Consider the following 19,243-nt stretch of genomic DNA (forward strand, 5'->3'; position numbering starts at 1 on the left):
AGTACAGCTACATATATTGTCAGCAAGCCGCTGTAAAACGCAGGTCGGAGAGTACTTCGTACTAATATTGTCGATGCTGATCTGTTATATTTGCATAATGATCCAGTGAAAAACGACTGTCTAGATGGCTCCGCAATTATTCTAATCTCTGTTAGCTAATGCTCATGATCTGTGTGCGAGATATACACTCAGGTAGCAAAAGTCATGAGATGCCTCCTAATTTTGATTTGTATATAAGTACAACATAACTTCTGCACAATTTCAGTGCAGTAATGTGTTCACTGAAAATTTGTGTGTGTGTGTGTGTGTGTGTGTGTGTGTGTGTGTGTGTGTGTGTGTGTAAGTATAATCTAACTTCTGCACCATTTCAGTGCAGTAATGTGTTCATTGTAAATAAGTATTACAGTAGTTGTATTACATGTTTATTACCTTATAAATAAATAAAAAAACTTTTTTATTTTAAATTCAGTGCATTAGTATTTGTAAAATGACTCTTTGTGTTCATTAAAAATGGCGATCATTCCACTTGGGACCTGTGGATTGGTACATTAGCTTACTTGTTGTAGTTGTAAATATTTGTCGTGTATTGTTGTTTTTCTGACTTGTTCCACATCCTGGAGGACCTCCTCACTACGGATCAATTGGAATGAAAGTAAATCTAATCTAATCTAATCTAATAGTGTGTCGGACCTTCTTTTCCCTGGCGTAGTGCAGCAATTCGACGTGGCATTGACTCAACAGGTCCTTGGAACACCTCTGCAGAAATATTGAGCCATTCTGCTTCTATAGATGTTCATAATAGCAAAAGAGTTGCTGGTTCAGGATTTTGTCAACGAACTTAACTCTCCATTATGTCCCACAAATGTGCAATTGGATTCATGACGGGTGCTCTGGGTGGTCAAAGCATTCGCTCAAATTGTTCAGTACGTTCTTCAAAAAACTGCGAACAACTGTGGCGCTGTGGCATGACTCCTAGTCACCCAAAAAAATTCCTTTTTTCGGGAGAATACCACAAATGGTTGCAAGTCGTCAACAAGTAGCCGAAAATAACCGTTTCCCGTCAATGACTGGTCGACTTGGACCAGTGGACTCAGACCATTCCACGTAAACACAGCTCACGCCGCTATGGAGACACCACCAGCTTGTACTGTGCCTTGTTGACCACTTGGGTCCATGGCTCCGCGCGTCTGCGCCACACTCGAACTCTACCATCAGCTCTCACCGATTGAAATCGGAACTCGTATGAGCAGGCCACGGTTTCACAGTCGTCTAGGTTCCAATCTATTTGGTCGCGAGCCCAGGAGAGGCGCTGCAGCCCATGTCGTGCTGACAGCAAAGGCACTCGCCTCGGTCGTCTGCTGCCACAGCCCCTTAGCGCCAGATTTCGCGGCACTGTCCTAACGGATACGTTCGTCGTACGCCCCACAACAACTTCTGCGGTTATTTCGCGCAGTGTTGCTTGTCTGATAGCACTGACTACGCAAACGTCGCTGCTCTCCGTCGTTTAAAGACCTCGACCACGGCGTTCTCCGTGGTGAGAGACAGTGCGTGAAATTTGATATTCTCAGCACACTGTAGACACTGTGAACCTCGGAATACTGAATTCCCTAACGATTGCCGAAATAGAATGTTCCGTGCGTCCAGCTGCAACTGCCATTCCGCGCTCAGAGTCTGTTAATTTGAGTCGTGTGACCGTCATCAACGTCAGAAACATTTTCGATTGAATCATATGAGTGCAAATAACAGCTTCGGTAATACACTGCACCTTTATACGTTTATAGTTCCATCTGTATTGTGCCGGCCGGTGTGGCTGAGCGGTTTTAGGCGCTACAGTCTGGAACCGCGCGACCGCTACGGTCGCAGGTTCGAATCCTGCGTCGGCCATGGATGTGTGTGATGTCCTTAGGTTAGTTATGTTTAAGTAGTTCTAAGTTCTAGGGGACTGATGACGTCAGATGTCCCCTAGGGCTCAGAGCCATTTGAACCGTCTGTATTGTACATGGCTTTAGACAGTACTGTTCACTTGATGGAAGCAGCGTAATGGTCGCACGGTCCTCTTCGAATACCTGTGCTCTACATTTACTCAATAAGGTTCCCCGAGAACTACGTCGTCTTTCTTGCAAGGATTCCCTATTATGGTCCCCGAGTATTTCTGTCACACTTTCGTATGCGCTGTACCGACCTATCAGCTTCCTCGCAGCTTGCGTCTCAATGCTTCCAACGCTTATTCTCATGTCTGCTTGATGAGGACTTTAAACACTGGAAGAGTACTCTACAACTGTTCGCACTAGCGCACTGTATGATCACCTTCACAGATGCACCGAATTTTCGCGGAATACTGCTACAAATTTAACAAATAAATCTTCCACGCTCTTTCCTTAAGAGTGATTTTTATGTACACGCCCAGCTCCTTCATGTTAACTCTAAATTCTCATATGATATGACGCGCGCATGCATTTATCCACATTCGAAGAGAGCTGCAGTTCATTACTGCATTTGATAAGTAAATCTTCCACGCTCCTTCCCTAAGAGTGATTTTATGTATACGTCCAGCTCCTTTATGTTAACTCTCAATCCTCATATGATATGACGTGCTCCTGCATTTATCCATATCCGAAGAAAGCTGCAGCATTTGAAAATTTTGTCCAAGGCGTTCTGCATTTCCTTACGATCGTCCACCGACGATATTTTCTTATAGATAACAACATCTTGAGCGAACAATCTAAGAGAGGGTGGGCAAAAATATGGGAACACCACGAACAACACATTATCTTGCCTAATACGATGTGGGAAACCCATTGGCATTCCATGTAGCTTTTAGTCGCTTCGGAGTGGACAAATACTGGTCGTGCATGGTTTCCACGGAAATATCGTTCTTCCTGGAAATTGTGGCAAGTCCTGATTACAATGATGGAGGTGGACAGCGATCGTGCACCCTTTCCTCCTAAGTAGTTCACAAAGACGCAATAACATGGAGATTAAGTGGCTGTGGTGGCCAAGGAATGTGCGGAAATTCATCTTTGTGATCACAAAACCAGTCCTGGACGAAGCAAACCTTGTGGGCGGGGGCCCTGCCGTCTTGGTACACAGCGTCACCGTTACGAAACAAACATTATGTAATGAGACGGACATGATCAGCAAAGTAATTCTCAGCAGTTATGCTACCTTGCACTGGTCCCATGGAATACCACGATATGGTTGCACAACTCATAACCAAACCGCGGGCTGTATCGCTTCGCGACTTAAACTCGGCCAGAAGTTGGAAAGAGAGTGAAGATTCATCCTAACAGATGCTCCATAGTTCATCTTTTATTACCACGACGTTTTCCTCGTACTGGCATGTGCACCACTGATGAGTGGTTCTGAGGTCCGGCAGATCCCTGCTTAAGGAGCTCTTTGCTTTGTTTTGGCACTGGCATTGTTCGCGAGTGCGACATTCATTCGTCACAGTCCTCTCCAATGACCGCCCGTCATGATAACTCAACACATACTTTCGTTTTCGTTGAGGATTCACGGATGACCTTTTTCCGCTTTCCCTGTATGCGGTGCAAATCTTCAGTACGATTACAATGAAATGAAAACCCTTAGCTTACAGGCGTAGACATACGTCAACGGGGACAGATGAAAATGTGTACTCCGACCGGGACTCGAACCCAGGATCTCCTGCTTACGTGGCAGACGCTCTATCCATCTGAGCCACCGAGGACACAGAGGATAGTGCGACTGCAGGGATTTATCTCTGGCACGACTCCCGCGAAATCCACATTCTCAACGTATTGTCCCGCACTACATTCGTAGTGCCCGCGCCCATTTTACTCATTACTCGTGGTGCGTTGCCGATTCCCATAAGAGTTCGGGCACTGTTTGTGCATCCGCACAGTAGAAGAAGATGGTCAAGTTTCCGGTTAGCCTTAACTATATATATACTAAGATGGTATCTGTTCTTTCAGACAGAACAGATACCGTCTTAGTACACATATCTTCGGCACGATGCCTGTTGAAACACCAAACACTTCAACTACCTTGGTTACGGTAACACCCAGAGTACGAGCAGCGACGATTTTACCAATGATGGGATTCACTTAGCTCCGACTTAATGCACTCAAAACTACAAAGAATACTGTTACGACTACGACCGACGCTTGCAAGGTATTGAGGGCGTCTTACAAAATTCGTTCGCGGTCAAATACAACAGCGCAACCGGCGGGCGTCGGTAGCATTTACGTTCAAGCGTGCATTTCTGTAGGTGTTCCCATGTTTTTGACCAATCCCTGTATAGTGCTTCTGATCCAATGTGATAAATAGTTTACGTACAGCGAGAACCCTAGACGCCCCAATTTGCGTCCTTAGAGCACACCAGATGTTACTTCTGTCAAACATACGCCGTCAATTGTATTTCATTGGTTCCTATTACTCAAATATTGCTCGAGGGAATCACATCATGGCACCTTGGTTGGGACACGATACTGTGGCAGACTGGAACGTCTTTCCGAAATGAAATTCGACGGAAACTCCTTTTCAGCCGCATCTGTCTTTTGCAACGTGTGGCCGATTTCCTCACCTTCACTTCTCCAGTCCGGGCCGGTGCTCCGTCTTAAAATGATCCCGCCATCAGTGTCATGTCAGACCCCGGTCTCTCGTGTCTGGACTGTTTTCTAGTAAATTACTATACTATTGGTTGACGTTATCGATCATTCTAGGTAACTAGTGTATCTGGTGAAACGGGAGTAGGATTCTGCGTACTCCTCATTCATGAAACAAGCTTGCAGTGCATTCAGGAGCCATGGTTCGTCTGGACGGTCAGCCCTCGAGACGGTATGGGAAGTTACCTTTGAATGGTCCGCTATTTAGGTTTTTTATTAGGCTGTTTCAGATGGAAGGTTCTTCCTTCATCATGAACTAAATAAAAGTGGTTCTAATGTAAGGTAAAGGACACTCCATTCAACAACATATCATTCGTTTAACACAACTGACCCTTCAAATCGGCCTTTATGGACTCTCCTCGGGTTTTCGCACTTGGTTTGCTTTTTAAAAGTTATCCGCAACATTACTAAGATTTATTAAAAGTCAGAACCGTACTCTCAGTGAAGTAATAGTTTTGTCGGAGATAACATCCCTGAAATAATCGCACCAAATGTGATACCGAGAACACTGTAGAACTTGTTTTGGCACTTTCCTTAAAAAGTATTTTGAAGCAACTGCGGAATTACAGTCGAATTCAGAGAACTAGTTACATTTAAAAGACGATTTTTGAATTAACATTAATTCATTACAACACCCATAATATGCATTGATAACTCTGAAGATATTTAATAAAATGCATTAATAACTTTCAAGACAAAATTCGATTTCAGATTTGTAGTCTACTAATAAAATGTGTTAATTTTGATATCAAACTCATTCTGTTCTAAATTTATTTTTACACTTTATAGTAATTTCTTTGTTTCTCTCTTTTTATCCACTGTACCCCGTGTCAAACCGGTTCGACGCATGGGAATAGAACTGCCAATCATAGATGACGGTACCCGTATTCTATTTCGGTTCACTGAATTATGTTTAAAGTGGACATTAAGTATCATTTGAAATTGTATAAATCATAATTAACTAAACAACGCCACCATCGTCTTACTTATGGCTTGGTTGACTGCATTACAATAACGTCAGAATGGATCTGAATTAAAACTGCTGCCTGGACAGTCATTGAACATTTCTCTAGGGTTACGCCAGTTGTTAGATATACGTTAGACAACTCTTAGGTAGCACAAAGCTGTTTCATACTGGCCAAAGAAGGAAATATTGAAAATGTGCAGAAGCTGACATTAGCAGTTAAAAAACATTGGAGGGTGGAAACGTGGAAGAGTAAATGGGACAGTAACGATATGGGTCGAGCAGTATACTCTTTTTTCTGGAACATTCTGGGCAAGATAAAAATTACACCACATCGATTCCCGTCAGGACATGGTGCATGTTTCGAGAGGTGGCGACCCACATATCCCACTCACACTGGCCGGCTCAGCCTCACGCAGGCAGGTGCCTGCGAGCCTGGAAGTCGTGGCGACCCACATATCCCACACACACTGGCCGGCTCAGCCTCACGCAGGCAGGTGCCTGCGAGCCTGGAAGTCGTGGTGACCCACATATCCCACTGACACTGGCCGGCTCAGCCTCAGGCAGGCGGGCGCCAGCGAGCCTGGAAGTCGTGGCGACCCACATATCCCACTCACACTGGCCGGCTCAGCCTCACGCAGGCAGGTGCCTGCGAGCCTGGAAGTCGTGGTGACCCACATATCCCACTGACACTGGCCGGCTCAGCCTCAGGCAGGCGGGCGCCAGCGAGCCTGGAAGTCGTGGCGACCCACATATCCCACTCACACTGGCCGGCTCAGCCTCAGGCAGGTGGGCGCCTGCGAGCCTGGAAGTCGTGGCGACCCATATATCCCACTCACACTGGCCGGCTCAGCCTCAGGCAGGCGGGCGCCTGCGAGCCTGGAAGTCATGGCAACCCACATATCCCACTCACACTGGCCGGCTCAGCCTCAGGCAGGCGGGCGCCTGCGAGCCTGGAAGTCGTAGCGACCCACATATCCCACTCACACTGGCCGGCTCAGCCTCAGGCAGGCGGGCGCCTGCAAGCCTGGAAGTCGTGGCGACCCACATATCCCACTCACACTGGCCGGCTCAGCCTCAGGCAGGTGGGCGCCTGCGAGCCTGGAAGTCGTGGCGACCCACATATCCCACTCACACTGGCCGGCTCAGCCTCAGGCAGGTGGGCGCCTGTGAGCCTGGAAGTCGTGGTGACCCACATATCCCACTCACACTGGCCGGCTCAGCCTCAGGCAGGTGGGCGCCTGCGAGCCTGGAAGTTGTAGCGACCCACATATCCCACTCTCACTGGCCGGCTCAGCCTCAGGCAGGCAGGTGCCTGCGAGCCTGGAAGTCGTGGTGACCCACATATCCCACTCACACTGGCCGGCTCAGCCTCAGGCAGGCGGGCGCCTGCAAGCCTGGAAGTCGTGGCGACCCACATATCCCACTCACACTGGCCGGCTCAGCCTCAGGCAGGTGGGCGCCTGCGAGCCTGGAAGTCGTGGCGACCCACATATCCCACTCACACTGGCCGGCTCAGCCTCAGGCAGGTGGGCGCCTGCGAGCCTGGAAGTCTTGGTGACCCACATATCCCACTCACACTGGCCGGCTCAGCCTCAGGCAGGTGGGCGCCTGCGAGCCTAGAAGTCGTAGTGACCCACATATCCTACTCACACTGGCCGGCTCAGCCTCAGGCAGGCAGGTGCCTGCGAGCCTGGAAGTCGTGGTGACCCACATATCCCACACACACTGGCCGGCTCAGCCTCAGGCAGGCGGGCGCCTGCAAGCCTGGAAGTCGTGGCGACCCACATATCCCACTCACACTGGCCGGCTCAGCCTCAGGCAGGCGGGCGCCTGCGAGCCTGGAAGTCGTGGCGACCCACATATCCCACTCACACTGGCCGGCACAGCCTCAGGCAAGTGGGCGCCTGTGAGCCTGGAAGTTGTGGCGACCCACATATCCCACTCACACTGGCCGGCTCAGCCTCAGGCAGGCGGGCGCCTGTGAGCCTGGAAGTCGTGGCGATCCACATATCCCACTCACACTGGCCGGCTCAGCCTCAGGCAGGCGGGCGCCTGCGAGCCTGGAAGTCAAGGCGACGCACATATCCCACTCACACTGGCCGGCTCAGCCTCAGGCAGGCGGGCGCCTGTGAGCCTGGAAGTCAAGGCGACCCACATATCCCACTCACACTGGCCGGCTCAGCCTCAGGCAGGTGGGCGCCTGCGAGCCTGGAAGTCGTGGCAACTCCAGACTGCTCTGTCGCCTGCTGCTCATCGCTTAACGTCTGTGGACAGTAAGTTCTGTTGACATCATATCTGTAAACGGCTATATGAGGCTCCAGAAACTGGCGTATAATTAACGATCTTACAAATAAAATGTCTGGGAGACTCTAGTAGAATGTAAGGAAAACCATCGACGTGGGCTTCCGAGGGCGCCGCGTGTGCAAAAGAGAGACTAGGACCCCACAATGAATGCGAGTGAAGTTCGAGTGCTCGGTAGTGAAACTGAACGGGTCAGTGACGACACTATGCTTGAGAAACTCACTGCTTTACGGTTAAGTGTCCAAATCGTCGGCATACACTTTAATGTCACCAAAGCAAAGAGAGAGCGACAGAGAGAGAAAGGATAGAAAAAAAAGCTGTTATCATATCTGTCATAAGTCAAACACTTATTTTCTGTGCAAAATTCAGTTGTAAATTTACTGTGCAGAACAGTGCTCCATAGTGAATTCCAACTAAAGCCCCTTCACTGCTTCGCAGTCTGGGCACCAAACGCAAGAACGGATAGAAATGGAAACAGTAATACGAGGACGTGCTCGAAAGTAATGCAACAGGATATTTTATGTGAAGAGTCTCAAAGCCTTTTAAGTAAAACAAATTTTATTAACACTCTACGTCTCTATTCTTCATGTTTACATATTTATTTCTCACAATAGTCACCCTGGCGACTAATAGGTTTTTCCCAGTCGGACCAATTTGTTGCTGAGGCCAATATTTGATTTTGCTGATGGAGGCAGAAGCACACCTGTGCTTGCACCACTTCATCGCTACCAAACTGAAGTCATCGAAGGTGTTCTTTAAGTTCAGGAAACGGCTGAAAATCGGACGGGGACAAGTTGGGATAGTATCGAGAACGATCGATGACAGTGAATCAATGGCGCCGGCTCATTGTAGACGTGGTATGATATTGTCATGGTGAAGGGGACGCTACTCCATGTGTGGATGAAATCTTCGACATCGTGCTACCTGTTTTCTGAGTGTCTCTCACGCACTGACATTGTTACGTTACACACTGCCACGTTACACGTTGCAATTCGTAGCCCTTCGGCGACAGAGGTCTGCAGTTTGAATCACCAAAGCGGGAAAGTCGACCGAGTAGTATGCGTGACATGTAAAGCCTTTAACGATATTGGAAACACCAGAAAAAAATTCAGAGGCATTATTTTTCAGGACGCCCTCGTACAATGTAGCCATCTAGCATTGGGGTGTAAACTTGATGAATACTCGCAGTACAAATTACGTGGCTGTTGCGATGGGAACTCGCCAATTGCTAATTTGTATTTTTCCTTCCGTTTTATTACATAGTACTGAGATGTCTTCTATTTTTCTGCATACTTCGTTTTTTTTTTTTTTTTTTTTTTTTTTTTTTTTAAAGATTAAGCAGTAACAGAACTACGTTAGTGCAGTTCCTGTGTTGTTAAAAGAACACTGCACTGCGGTGATTGCAGCCGTTATGAAGAATATGAATTGAATTTGATGTTGCGAACATGACAAGCAATATTTGTATAAGAGAATGAGGACAATGAAAATTTGTGCTGCGCCGGGACTCGAACCCAGATTTCGCTCTTTACTCGAGTGTTCGCCTTAACCGCTTTGGCTTTCCGCCCACCAGTCGCAAGCAGATCCAAGCTTCTAGATGTCGTCGTTCCTGCCCAACAACTTGTACACAGATTATGTAACTCCCGTACAGGGGAGGAGATTTTATTTCAGAGCAGCTGGTCTGTGTCGCCGGCCGCGGTGGTCTAGCGGTTCTAGGCGCTCAGTCCGGAACCGCGCGACTACTACGGTCGCAGGTTCGAATCCTGCCTCGGGCATGGATGTGTGTGATGTCCTTAGGTTAGTTAGGTTTAAGTAGTTCTAAGTTCTAGGGGACTGATGACCCCAGATGTTAAGTCCCATAGTGCTCAGAGCCATTTGAACCATTTTTTTGGTCTGTGTCGCCGGATAAATATGATATTACAGTGCCTGTAATGATAAGAAGAAGGAGTCTATGTTCCTTCGGATATGCATGCATGCATATCGTATTTATTCGCCAGTACCAGTGAACGAGTTTCAGTTAAAATGCCCTCCCCTGTATGGGAATGCGTACGAGCGCAGGTTATCACGCAGGAACGGTGACATATGAAAGTACGGGCGTGGCTGTGAATCGTACACGGATAGCCAAAGCAGTTGATGTGACACCTCGCATGAAGTGGGAAATCCGGGTTCAGTTGTTGATTGGCTGATTTGCGGGAGGGGACCAAACAGCCAGGTCGTCGGCCCCGTCGGGTAAGGGAAGGGTGGGGCAGGAAGTCGGTCATGCCCTTTCGAATGAATCATCCCGCCATTTGTCTGAAGCGATGTAGAGAAATCACGGAAACCCTAAATCAGGATGGCTGGACGCGAGTTGGAGCCGTCGTCCTCCAGGATGTGAGTCCAGTGTTCTGACCACTCCACCACCTCGCTCGGTCCCGGTTTCAAGTCCGTGTGTGGCACAAATTTCGACATTCCCTCATACAGCTCACGGTTGCTGGTATTCGCAACTGTGAACATATTTCATGTACTACCAGAACTGTCAATCTTTCGATAACTATCGTATTTTCAAACAAAATTGTATACACAAATCGTGAACAAATACATCAATTTGATATCATTTTGTAATTGTAGTTGTAGTTGTTAGTGGAATGTAGGACATGTGGTAGCATCATTCAGGAAAAAAATAAATTACTTAATAAATAGTTACAAGAACAGTGGAAATAGCACCAGGTAGTGATTTGGTTTGACAGCATCGAATTATATTACCATTTATGAGATATGATGAGGTGGCAGCTATATTGACGAGCAGCAAAACCTTGTTTCTGATTGAGGATAATAATAATAATAATAAACAAACACTATGTAAATATTTCGTTTTTCATTGAAACATAAAGACCGCCTCGGACATGGCGCGAAGCTCGTGATATACATTGCTGGGCAAAACAAAGTTATAAGTACGAATCCAAATACTGGAGTTGTGGATTGGGGAAGCTGCTGCTGAGGACTGGCTCTGTGTGGCACAGCTAGGCTGCGTCAGCAGAGCAGCGGTCCCCTCACCTGGCCTGCACCTTGTCGAGCTGTACGCCGTGCGGCGCGAGGTACTTGTCGTTGATCTCCTGGAGCGCGAGGTCGACGGCGGGCCCGCAGCGCTCCAGGTCGAAGGGCGAGTCCAGGCGCGACGCCATGAGCACGCCCACGTTGTAGTGCACGTGGCTGTCGGGCCGCAGCAGGCCGCCGCGGCGCGGCAGCGGCCACCGGTGGGCGCCGCGCGGGCCCACCCGCACCGCCGCCTCCGCCGCCGCCACCAGCAGCGCCGCCGCCACAGCCGTCCAGAGAACCGCCGCCGCCGCCGCTGCCGCCATGACGACTGGCGCTCTCCGGACGCCGCGCCGCTCGCCTCACGCCGCGACGCCGCGCCGGCAGCTGCGCGCACGCGCGGAGGCGCAGGGCCGCTTACGGCGCTCGCCTCGGTGCGAGGGCCGTACTGACGTGATGGCAAGTTAGGCCTCTGTCGGGGGTCCAGTACAGAGGGTCAACAAAAACGGACTGGAAAATAAGGGAAAGGAAGACAGATTAATATTTCAGCGCCAGAGGTACAGTCGTGCTCAAAAGTATCCGAACGACCTGAATCGCATTTCGCCTGATTCGCATACAAGCATCCTAACGCAGCTGTCAATCAGGTCCTCTAATCGCTCCTCGGTACAGTCGTTTGACTATTGAAAATGGTTCCAACAAGTCACCACTAGAAAACACTGCTCTGTATAGCAATAACTCAAGATGTAAAGTAATACCACGATACTACAAATATCAGGGAACACCTTATCACAGATAAGACTGTCCTTAAGGCTTGTAAGCTCACATTTATTACAATAAATGACGTACCTGAAATGTTACCACTCTCATTATTACGTCAGATAGGTAATTTACGTAGTAAGTTTGTCGTATTCATGATTTCCTCTTCAAATTAACATACCGTACTTATTATTTAACACAAAATTACATTATAAATTTAAATTTTTCACGAGCTGCTAGTTGAGAATATGTATAAACTTCTAATGACACGGTGAACTGTCTCGTTCTGCATATGGATTCAAACCCAGGTCATACAGACTAAGCAGAGATTTCGTGACTGGCGAAAACTAACAGACATTCCTGAGTAGGCATACAGAGAGTGATATACCTCGATTTCAGACAGTATCAGTTAGGAAATATCAACTTTAAATTACATAACGTAAATATTTTTAAGGGACGTGAATTCCCACCCAGCCTCTGTTGCCCCTGTCAACGAACTACGAGAGATGTCAAATATTGATTCTTCACAAGTAACTTACTAGAAATGCCGTGAGGTAAAGCTTTGTGTTGGACAGGGATTCGAACCCAGAACCTAATCGGATTGTTATCGAAGCAAAATCAATTGTGACGTATCGGATTTTCTCGGAAGTAGTAAGATGTTTTAACTGAAATTAAGAGACGAAACATTAATTTATTCCTTCCCAGGACTCCAACCCGACGCCTATCGCTCTTATACTTTAGAGAAAACGAACGTTAAATATGGGTTTGTTACACCAGCAGCGACATGTGAGCATGTTTGAACTAGAAATAATATGACGAAGAGTTCAGTGCTGACTAATAATCGAACCCCACACATCTCATTGTTGATTACACACAAAGAGACATCAGCTACCGAAATTTTCTCCACCAGCAGCTCGGAATAACATCCTTGAACTTATAGTGATCTCGCAAATAGTTCTGTGCCTCACTGAGAGTCAAAAACGTCAGATATAGATAGTGTTGACAACGAATGAAAATACACTAAAAATCAAAAATTATTATCCACCAGCAGATATGTGTTCTCAGGCTAGAGCTTGATAATACATAATGAAAACTTTAGTGCCAGGCCATGATTCGAACTCATTCACGCGCAATATGTGGAGATGTAGAGGAATCTGCAGTTTTGAACAAACAACAAATTGTAGTCGAGCTGTAATGTCGCGAAGGGATCAAATTACGCGATAAGGGCGGTCTGAGTTGCAATCCCAGTTCCGAACCAATTTTATCGACATACAGAAGCTCAAATAAAAGATGGAATAAGTGTCCTGCGACCCTACATAGCGTTTGATTCGTCACTAGCAGCAAATATTTAGTATAAGAAAGGTTACTGGTGATACAGTTTCTACATGTCGCCACTGCTGACTTTATTGTGGTTCAACCTAACGTCTACTTGGTAGAGAAGGAATATCATGTTTAATGTGGATTTCAGACCACAATGCCATTATACCTTCTTCACTTGGCGTAGCCAGAAGAGAATAGAATCTGTCTCTCCCTATCAAAAATCATCGGCAAAGAATTCAGACCATGAGTATATGAAACTATCAGCAATCCAACAGACCACCAAACCCTCTTCTCTGCGGCTCATTTTTCTATTGTAAGGCCGTTGCGCCACAATGGATAAGAATTCTGACACACAGGCTTCCTGTAGTGGTTTGCAGCTTGTTCAGTACTTTCATTAACTTGGTTGACCTAATCGCCATGAACTAGCTGCCTCGGCTACCCACTGCATACATTCGTCTCTATTTTGTAATCACTGAAATAAAATCACGCAACTGCCGCCTACACAGAACTGCCAACAGTGTAGAACTCAGACACTTAAATAGGAAGTGTTCCTTTCCACTTGAGCTACTCTATTGCGCTATCTGTTTGTTGAAAACATCGTGCAGTGTAAAAGAAAAGCTGTAAATGTCTGTTTCTCAGAAGTCTACATCCGGCCGTATGCATTATCTCACAACACTGTGGAATGCGGAAGTTCTGGAGGACTTTTTGTTGACTTCTCGAGCTGCTGTAGCTACGGTTCAGATAGTAGTACAGCGGTAAGTGCAGTGCACTGTACACAAAACGTCGCCAGGTTCAAATGCATTCACTGCTACATTTTTAATAATGCAATCCTGCTGTCTGCTGAAGTTATCAGTCTAATGAAACTTTGATTATAATTCCCTTCACTTCTCAACCCAAAACAGTCGCATGTGGAAAAAGGGCCAACTACTGCGACATTTTGTTCTTTTCAGGTTTAATAGACGACCAGGCAGCAGATGCATCTCGAAACTTTTGGATTATGTTTGGGGAGAGCGCATCGTGCCAAAATACGTCAGAAAAGTATTTTTTGCATTATCTGTGGTGTGGTAGTGGCATTTTATTCTTCTTCAAACCCTGTTTGACAGCATTAACTCAGAACAAGTTTACTACATGCATGTAATCAATAAACTGCATGTGCATTGTCAGACTGTTATAGATAACATCAGAGAATTCGCATATATCGTTGATGATTAATTTCTCTCTCATGTTTACTATTGTTTAAACAACACTAAAAGAAACCCTACGAAAATTGTGTGCTTTATTATAAGAAATGAAATAAATTTACCTATGATAACCTTACGACGAAAGGCTGTTTAAATAAAGATGAACATGTGTTTACAAGCGTGCCTCTACCGAACCGAATTAGTAAAATACTACTCACTTGGATTTCGATTGGGTCTGTGTTTAATTGGTACGCTGTGTCATACTCAAGAGTTATGCAAATGTAGCATTTCATAAATCAAGTTATGTATTCCTAGAAACCTAAAATATGATTGTTAATGACGGAAAGAGGCATTAACTGTTGTGCAGCATTATAAGCTTATTCACCATTGCACTATGAGCCGAAAATATTTTCTTACGCTTTCCTTATCGATGTTTGATCCGACTGCTTGTAGCTCTTTCACCGAAGGGATAGAAACGTCAGAGTCTGCGAGACTGGAACTGCAAACAAGAACAGACGCTCTTTTACAGATCAGCATGTTACCACAGAGCTAGCGAAGACGTACGAGTCTGACACTCATATTACGAGACCAATAGTGACTATAACACGTAAATCGCTATTTAAACAACAAGGTTAGTTGCGATTGACACGTGCAACGACTTTCCTGGGCTGAAAACCGTAAATTTACAATCTTTTGTTACACCTCAAGCGATAATAACTCAGATTATTCAATGGAAATGACTGGAAAACTCAAGTGAACTTTGAGGCTTAATTCCGCGCATACCAGGAAGTATCGCGTCTGTAACAGAGTTGCCAAACATACCTTGCCTTGTTGCCAAATCTCTGTTACAGTATCACAAGGAAGAAGACGAACCGATGTGTTCGTACAGAGGGCTGGGAAGTGACCATAGTTGGCATCTCAAAGACGCGGCTGGCACGGCTTGGAATACGTCTGATTCGCATTTCTGTAACTAGCTTTAGGGACTGGAGCGTAATTACTAATAATACTTAGAACTGACTGTAAACTAAGCATCATAAATCAGCAACTCTCATAGTTGATTTTATATTTCTTTCGTAAGTGTACTCAAAACCAAGAAACCCATTTCATGGACGTTTTCGTGCCTGGCCGATAGTCGAGCACAACAAACAAGAAAAATAAATAACAATGTTTGTGTGTGTGTGTGTGTGTGTGAAGAGAGAGAGAGAGAGAGCGAGATAGAGAGAGAGAGATAAATATAAAAATGAATGAGGGAGAGAGTAAATAATTGTTGTAACGAAATGGCATCATGGTATGTAAAGAAATCTTTCATTAAAAAGACACGTTGCACATCAATATGAAATGTCATATTTATGACCTATGGAACAAATATTAATCGAATCAAATCTAATCTAATCTAATCTAATCATATTGCTGACTAGCCATGAAGAGTCATGAATTACCGAAATTTTCGCCAACATCAGTAACCAAATCTAAACTTGAACATAAAAGAAACAAAGTGTGCATGCATTTAAAGATGAAGTGCATGATATGAAGTTCTGTGACGGATATACGAACCCAACACGTAATCGGGTTGTTAATGAAGTAAAATCAAATATTATGTATCGGTTTCTCTTACCATCTGCTAGCTGTTTCAATCTAAAATATGGTTACAAATTTTTGTGCCTGAGGGACAATCGAACCGCACAACTTCCGTCCTTCTTTATCATTCACGAATGTAGCTTAAGTATCAATTGGCTACTCACCAACAGTAAGATGTGTGCGAGTTTGACCAGATATTCCGACACCTATTGCGAATGTTGGCAACACATAAACAAGACATTAAAAATGCGTGTTAATTTTCATTAGCACGCCGGTGTGCACGTGATAGCGCTTGAAATGAAATTATGAATATTTTTGTACTGGATCAGTATTCGGACCCACATACTTTCCTTTGGAGGAGACCTAGAAGAGACTGCAATCTTGGGAAAAGGAATGAAATGACTGAACTATACTGTTCCGAGAGATTAAGATCCTCGAGAGAGGAGATACGAATTCAAATTACAGTCCAGCCCCAAATTTTTCAACGTCTGTAGTTCAATTAAGTACAAGTAAAATAAGAGCCCTGTTCCTTTAAATGGCTATCGGTTCATCAAATAAAATAAAATTTTCTAATGTAAGTAAGTTTACCGGTGACACTATTTTTGTTTACCATGACTTGCGCGTAGGTCATTTCCCAACGTAAACCGGCACTGCCCAGTTGGTAATGAAGGAACGTGATGTTTCAAAAAATTGTTCAAATGGCTCTGAGCACTATGGGACTGATCTTCTAAGGTCATGTGTCCCCTAGAACTTAGAACTACTTAAACCTAACTAACCTAAGGACATCACACACATCCATGCCCGAGGCAGGTTTCGAACCTGCGACCGTAGAGATCGTGAGGTTCCAGAGTGTAGCGCCTTGAACCGCGTGGCCACTCCGGCCGGATGGAACGTGATGTTTAATGCGGATTCTGATTTATAACGTCGTTCTCTTGAGGTTACCAGACGTAAAGTAAATTTGTTTGTATCTCTTAAAAGTAAATGCCAGAACCCACGCATTGAACCTGTGATAGTTCATTCCACCAGACCATTGTGGCAACATTTCCCAGCCCCAGGAGTGTGCTGTAACGGATGATATGCTTAGCTTACAAAATTAGTCACGGTGGAAAAAATGCAAGTCTATTAAATGGTTAAGTAGAAGCAAGCTTCTGACGCGGAGATTGTGGTATTCTTACGTCAGCAGGCTGTAATGACTCTTCTTGGCATCATTGCCTCGATGTGAAGCCATTTTGAAATTTTCACTAATTCAGCAAATTTCTTAGTTCGAGAAAATCCATTGTGAATTGTGGAGTTACCGGATAATTCGATTATTACCAGGTTTTAAATTGTAAGACATTTCCAGGGGCAGATGTGGACTCTGACCACAATCTATTGGTTATGAACTGCAGATTAAAATTGAAGAAACTGCAAAAAGGTGGGAATTTAAGGAGATGGGACCTGGATAAACTGAAAGAACCAGAGGTTGTACAGAGTTTCAGGGAGAGCATAAGGGAACAATTGACAGCAGTGGGGGAAAGAAGTACAGTAGAAGAAGAATAGGTAGCTCTGAGGAATGAAGTAGTGAAGGTAGCAGACGATCAAGTAGGTAAAAAGACGAGGGCTAGTAGAAATCCTTGGATTACAGAAGAAATATTGAATTTAATTGATGAAAGGAGGAAATATAAAAATGCAGTAAATGAAACAGACAAAAAGGAATACAAACGTCTCAAAAATGAGATCGACAGGAAGTGCAAAATGGCTAAGCAGGGATGGCTACAGGACAAATGTAAGGATGTAGAGGCTTATCTCACTAGGGGTAAGATAGATACTGCCTACAGGAAAATTAAAGAGACCTTTGGAGAAAAGAGAACCACTTGTATGAATATCAAGAGCTCAGATGGAAACCCAGTTCTAACCAAAGAAGGGAAAGCAGAAAGATGGAAGGTAGAGGGTCTATACAAGGACTTGAGGACAATACTATAGAAATGGAAGAGAATGTAGATGATGATGAAATGGGAGATACCATACTGCGTGAAGAGTTCGATAGAGCACTGAAAGACCTGAGTCGAAACAAGGCCCCGGGAGTAGATAACATTCCATTGGAACTACTGACGGCCTTGGGTTAGCCAGTCCTGACACAACTCTACCATCTGGTGAGCAAGATGTATGAGACAGGCGAAATGCCCTCCGACTTCAAGAAGAATATAATAATTCCAATCCCAAAGAAAGCAAGTGTTGACAGATGTGAAAATTACCGAACTATCAGTTGAATAAGTCACAGCTGCAAAATTCTAACACGAATTCTTTACAGACGAATGGAAAAACTGGTAGAAGCCGACATCGGGGAAGATCAGTTGGGATTTCGTAGAAATATTGGAACACGTGAGACAATACTGACCTTACGACTTATCTGAGAAGAAAGGTTAAGGAAAGGCAAACGTACGTTTCTGGCATTTGTAGACTTAGAGAAAGCTTTTGACAATGTTGACTGGAATACTCTCTTTCAAATTCTAATGGTGGCAGGGGAAATATACAGGGAGCGAAAGGCTATTAACAATTTGTACAGACACCAGATGGTAGTTATGAGAGTCGAGGGGCATGAAAGGGAAGCAGTGGTTGGGAAGGGAGTGAGACAGGGCTGTAGCCTATCCCCGATGTTATTCAATCTGTACATTGAGCAAGCAGTAAAGGAAACAAATGAAAAATTCGTAGTAGGTATTAAAATCCATGGAGAAGAAATAAAAACTTTGAGGTTCGCCGATGACATTATAATGCTGTCAGAGACAGCAAAGGACTTGGAAGAGCAGTTGAACGGAATGGACAGTGTCTTGAAAGGAAGATATAAGATGAATATCAACAAAAGCAAAACGAGGATAATGGAACGTAGTCAAATTAAGTCGGGTGATGCTGAGGGAATTAGATTACGAAATGAGACACTTAAAGTAGTAAAGGATTTTTGATATTTGGGGAGCTAAATAACTGATGATGGTCGAAGTAGAGAGGATATATAATGTAGACTGTCAATGGCAAGGAAAGCGTTCCTGAAGAAGAGAAATTTGTTAACATCGAGTATAGATTTAAGTGTCAGGAAGTCGTTTCTGAAAGTATTTGTATGGAGTGTAGCCATGTATGGAAGTGAAACGTGGACGATAAATAGTGTGGACAGGAAGAGAATAGAAGCTTTCGAAATGTGGTACTACAGCAGAATAATGAAGATTAGATGGGTAGATCACATAACTAATGAGGAGGTATTGAATAGAATTGGGGAGAAGAGGAGTTTGTGGCACAACTTGACGAGAAGAAGAGACCGGTTGGTAGGACATGTTCTGAGGCATCAAGGGATCACAAATTTAGCATTGGAGGGCAGCGTGGAGGGTAAAAATCGTAGAGGGAGACAAAGAGATGAATACACTATGCAGATTCAGAAGGATGTAGGTTGCAGTAAGTACTGGGAGATGAAGAAGCTTGCACGGGATAGAGTAGCATGGAGAGCTGCATCAAACCAGTCT

General features: G+C 45.1%; 1 protein-coding gene across 1 annotated transcript in view; it reads right to left on the reverse strand.

Moving 5' to 3' along the window:
- The window catches only part of LOC124795490 (atrial natriuretic peptide receptor 1-like), a 693,719-nt gene extending 682,630 nt beyond the window's left edge, over nucleotides 1-11,089 (reverse strand). Inside the window, exon 1 of the mRNA XM_047259536.1 lies at nucleotides 10,942-11,089. Coding sequence (XP_047115492.1) covers nucleotides 10,942-11,069 — 128 coding nt within the window. The 5' untranslated portion in view covers nucleotides 11,070-11,089. The remainder of the gene's footprint in view (nucleotides 1-10,941) is intronic.
- Nucleotides 11,090-19,243: the final 8,154 nt, after the last annotated feature.

The sequence above is a fragment of the Schistocerca piceifrons genome, chromosome 4 (assembly GCF_021461385.2).
Source record: "Schistocerca piceifrons isolate TAMUIC-IGC-003096 chromosome 4, iqSchPice1.1, whole genome shotgun sequence".
In the NCBI taxonomy this organism is placed as follows: domain Eukaryota; kingdom Metazoa; phylum Arthropoda; class Insecta; order Orthoptera; family Acrididae; genus Schistocerca; species Schistocerca piceifrons.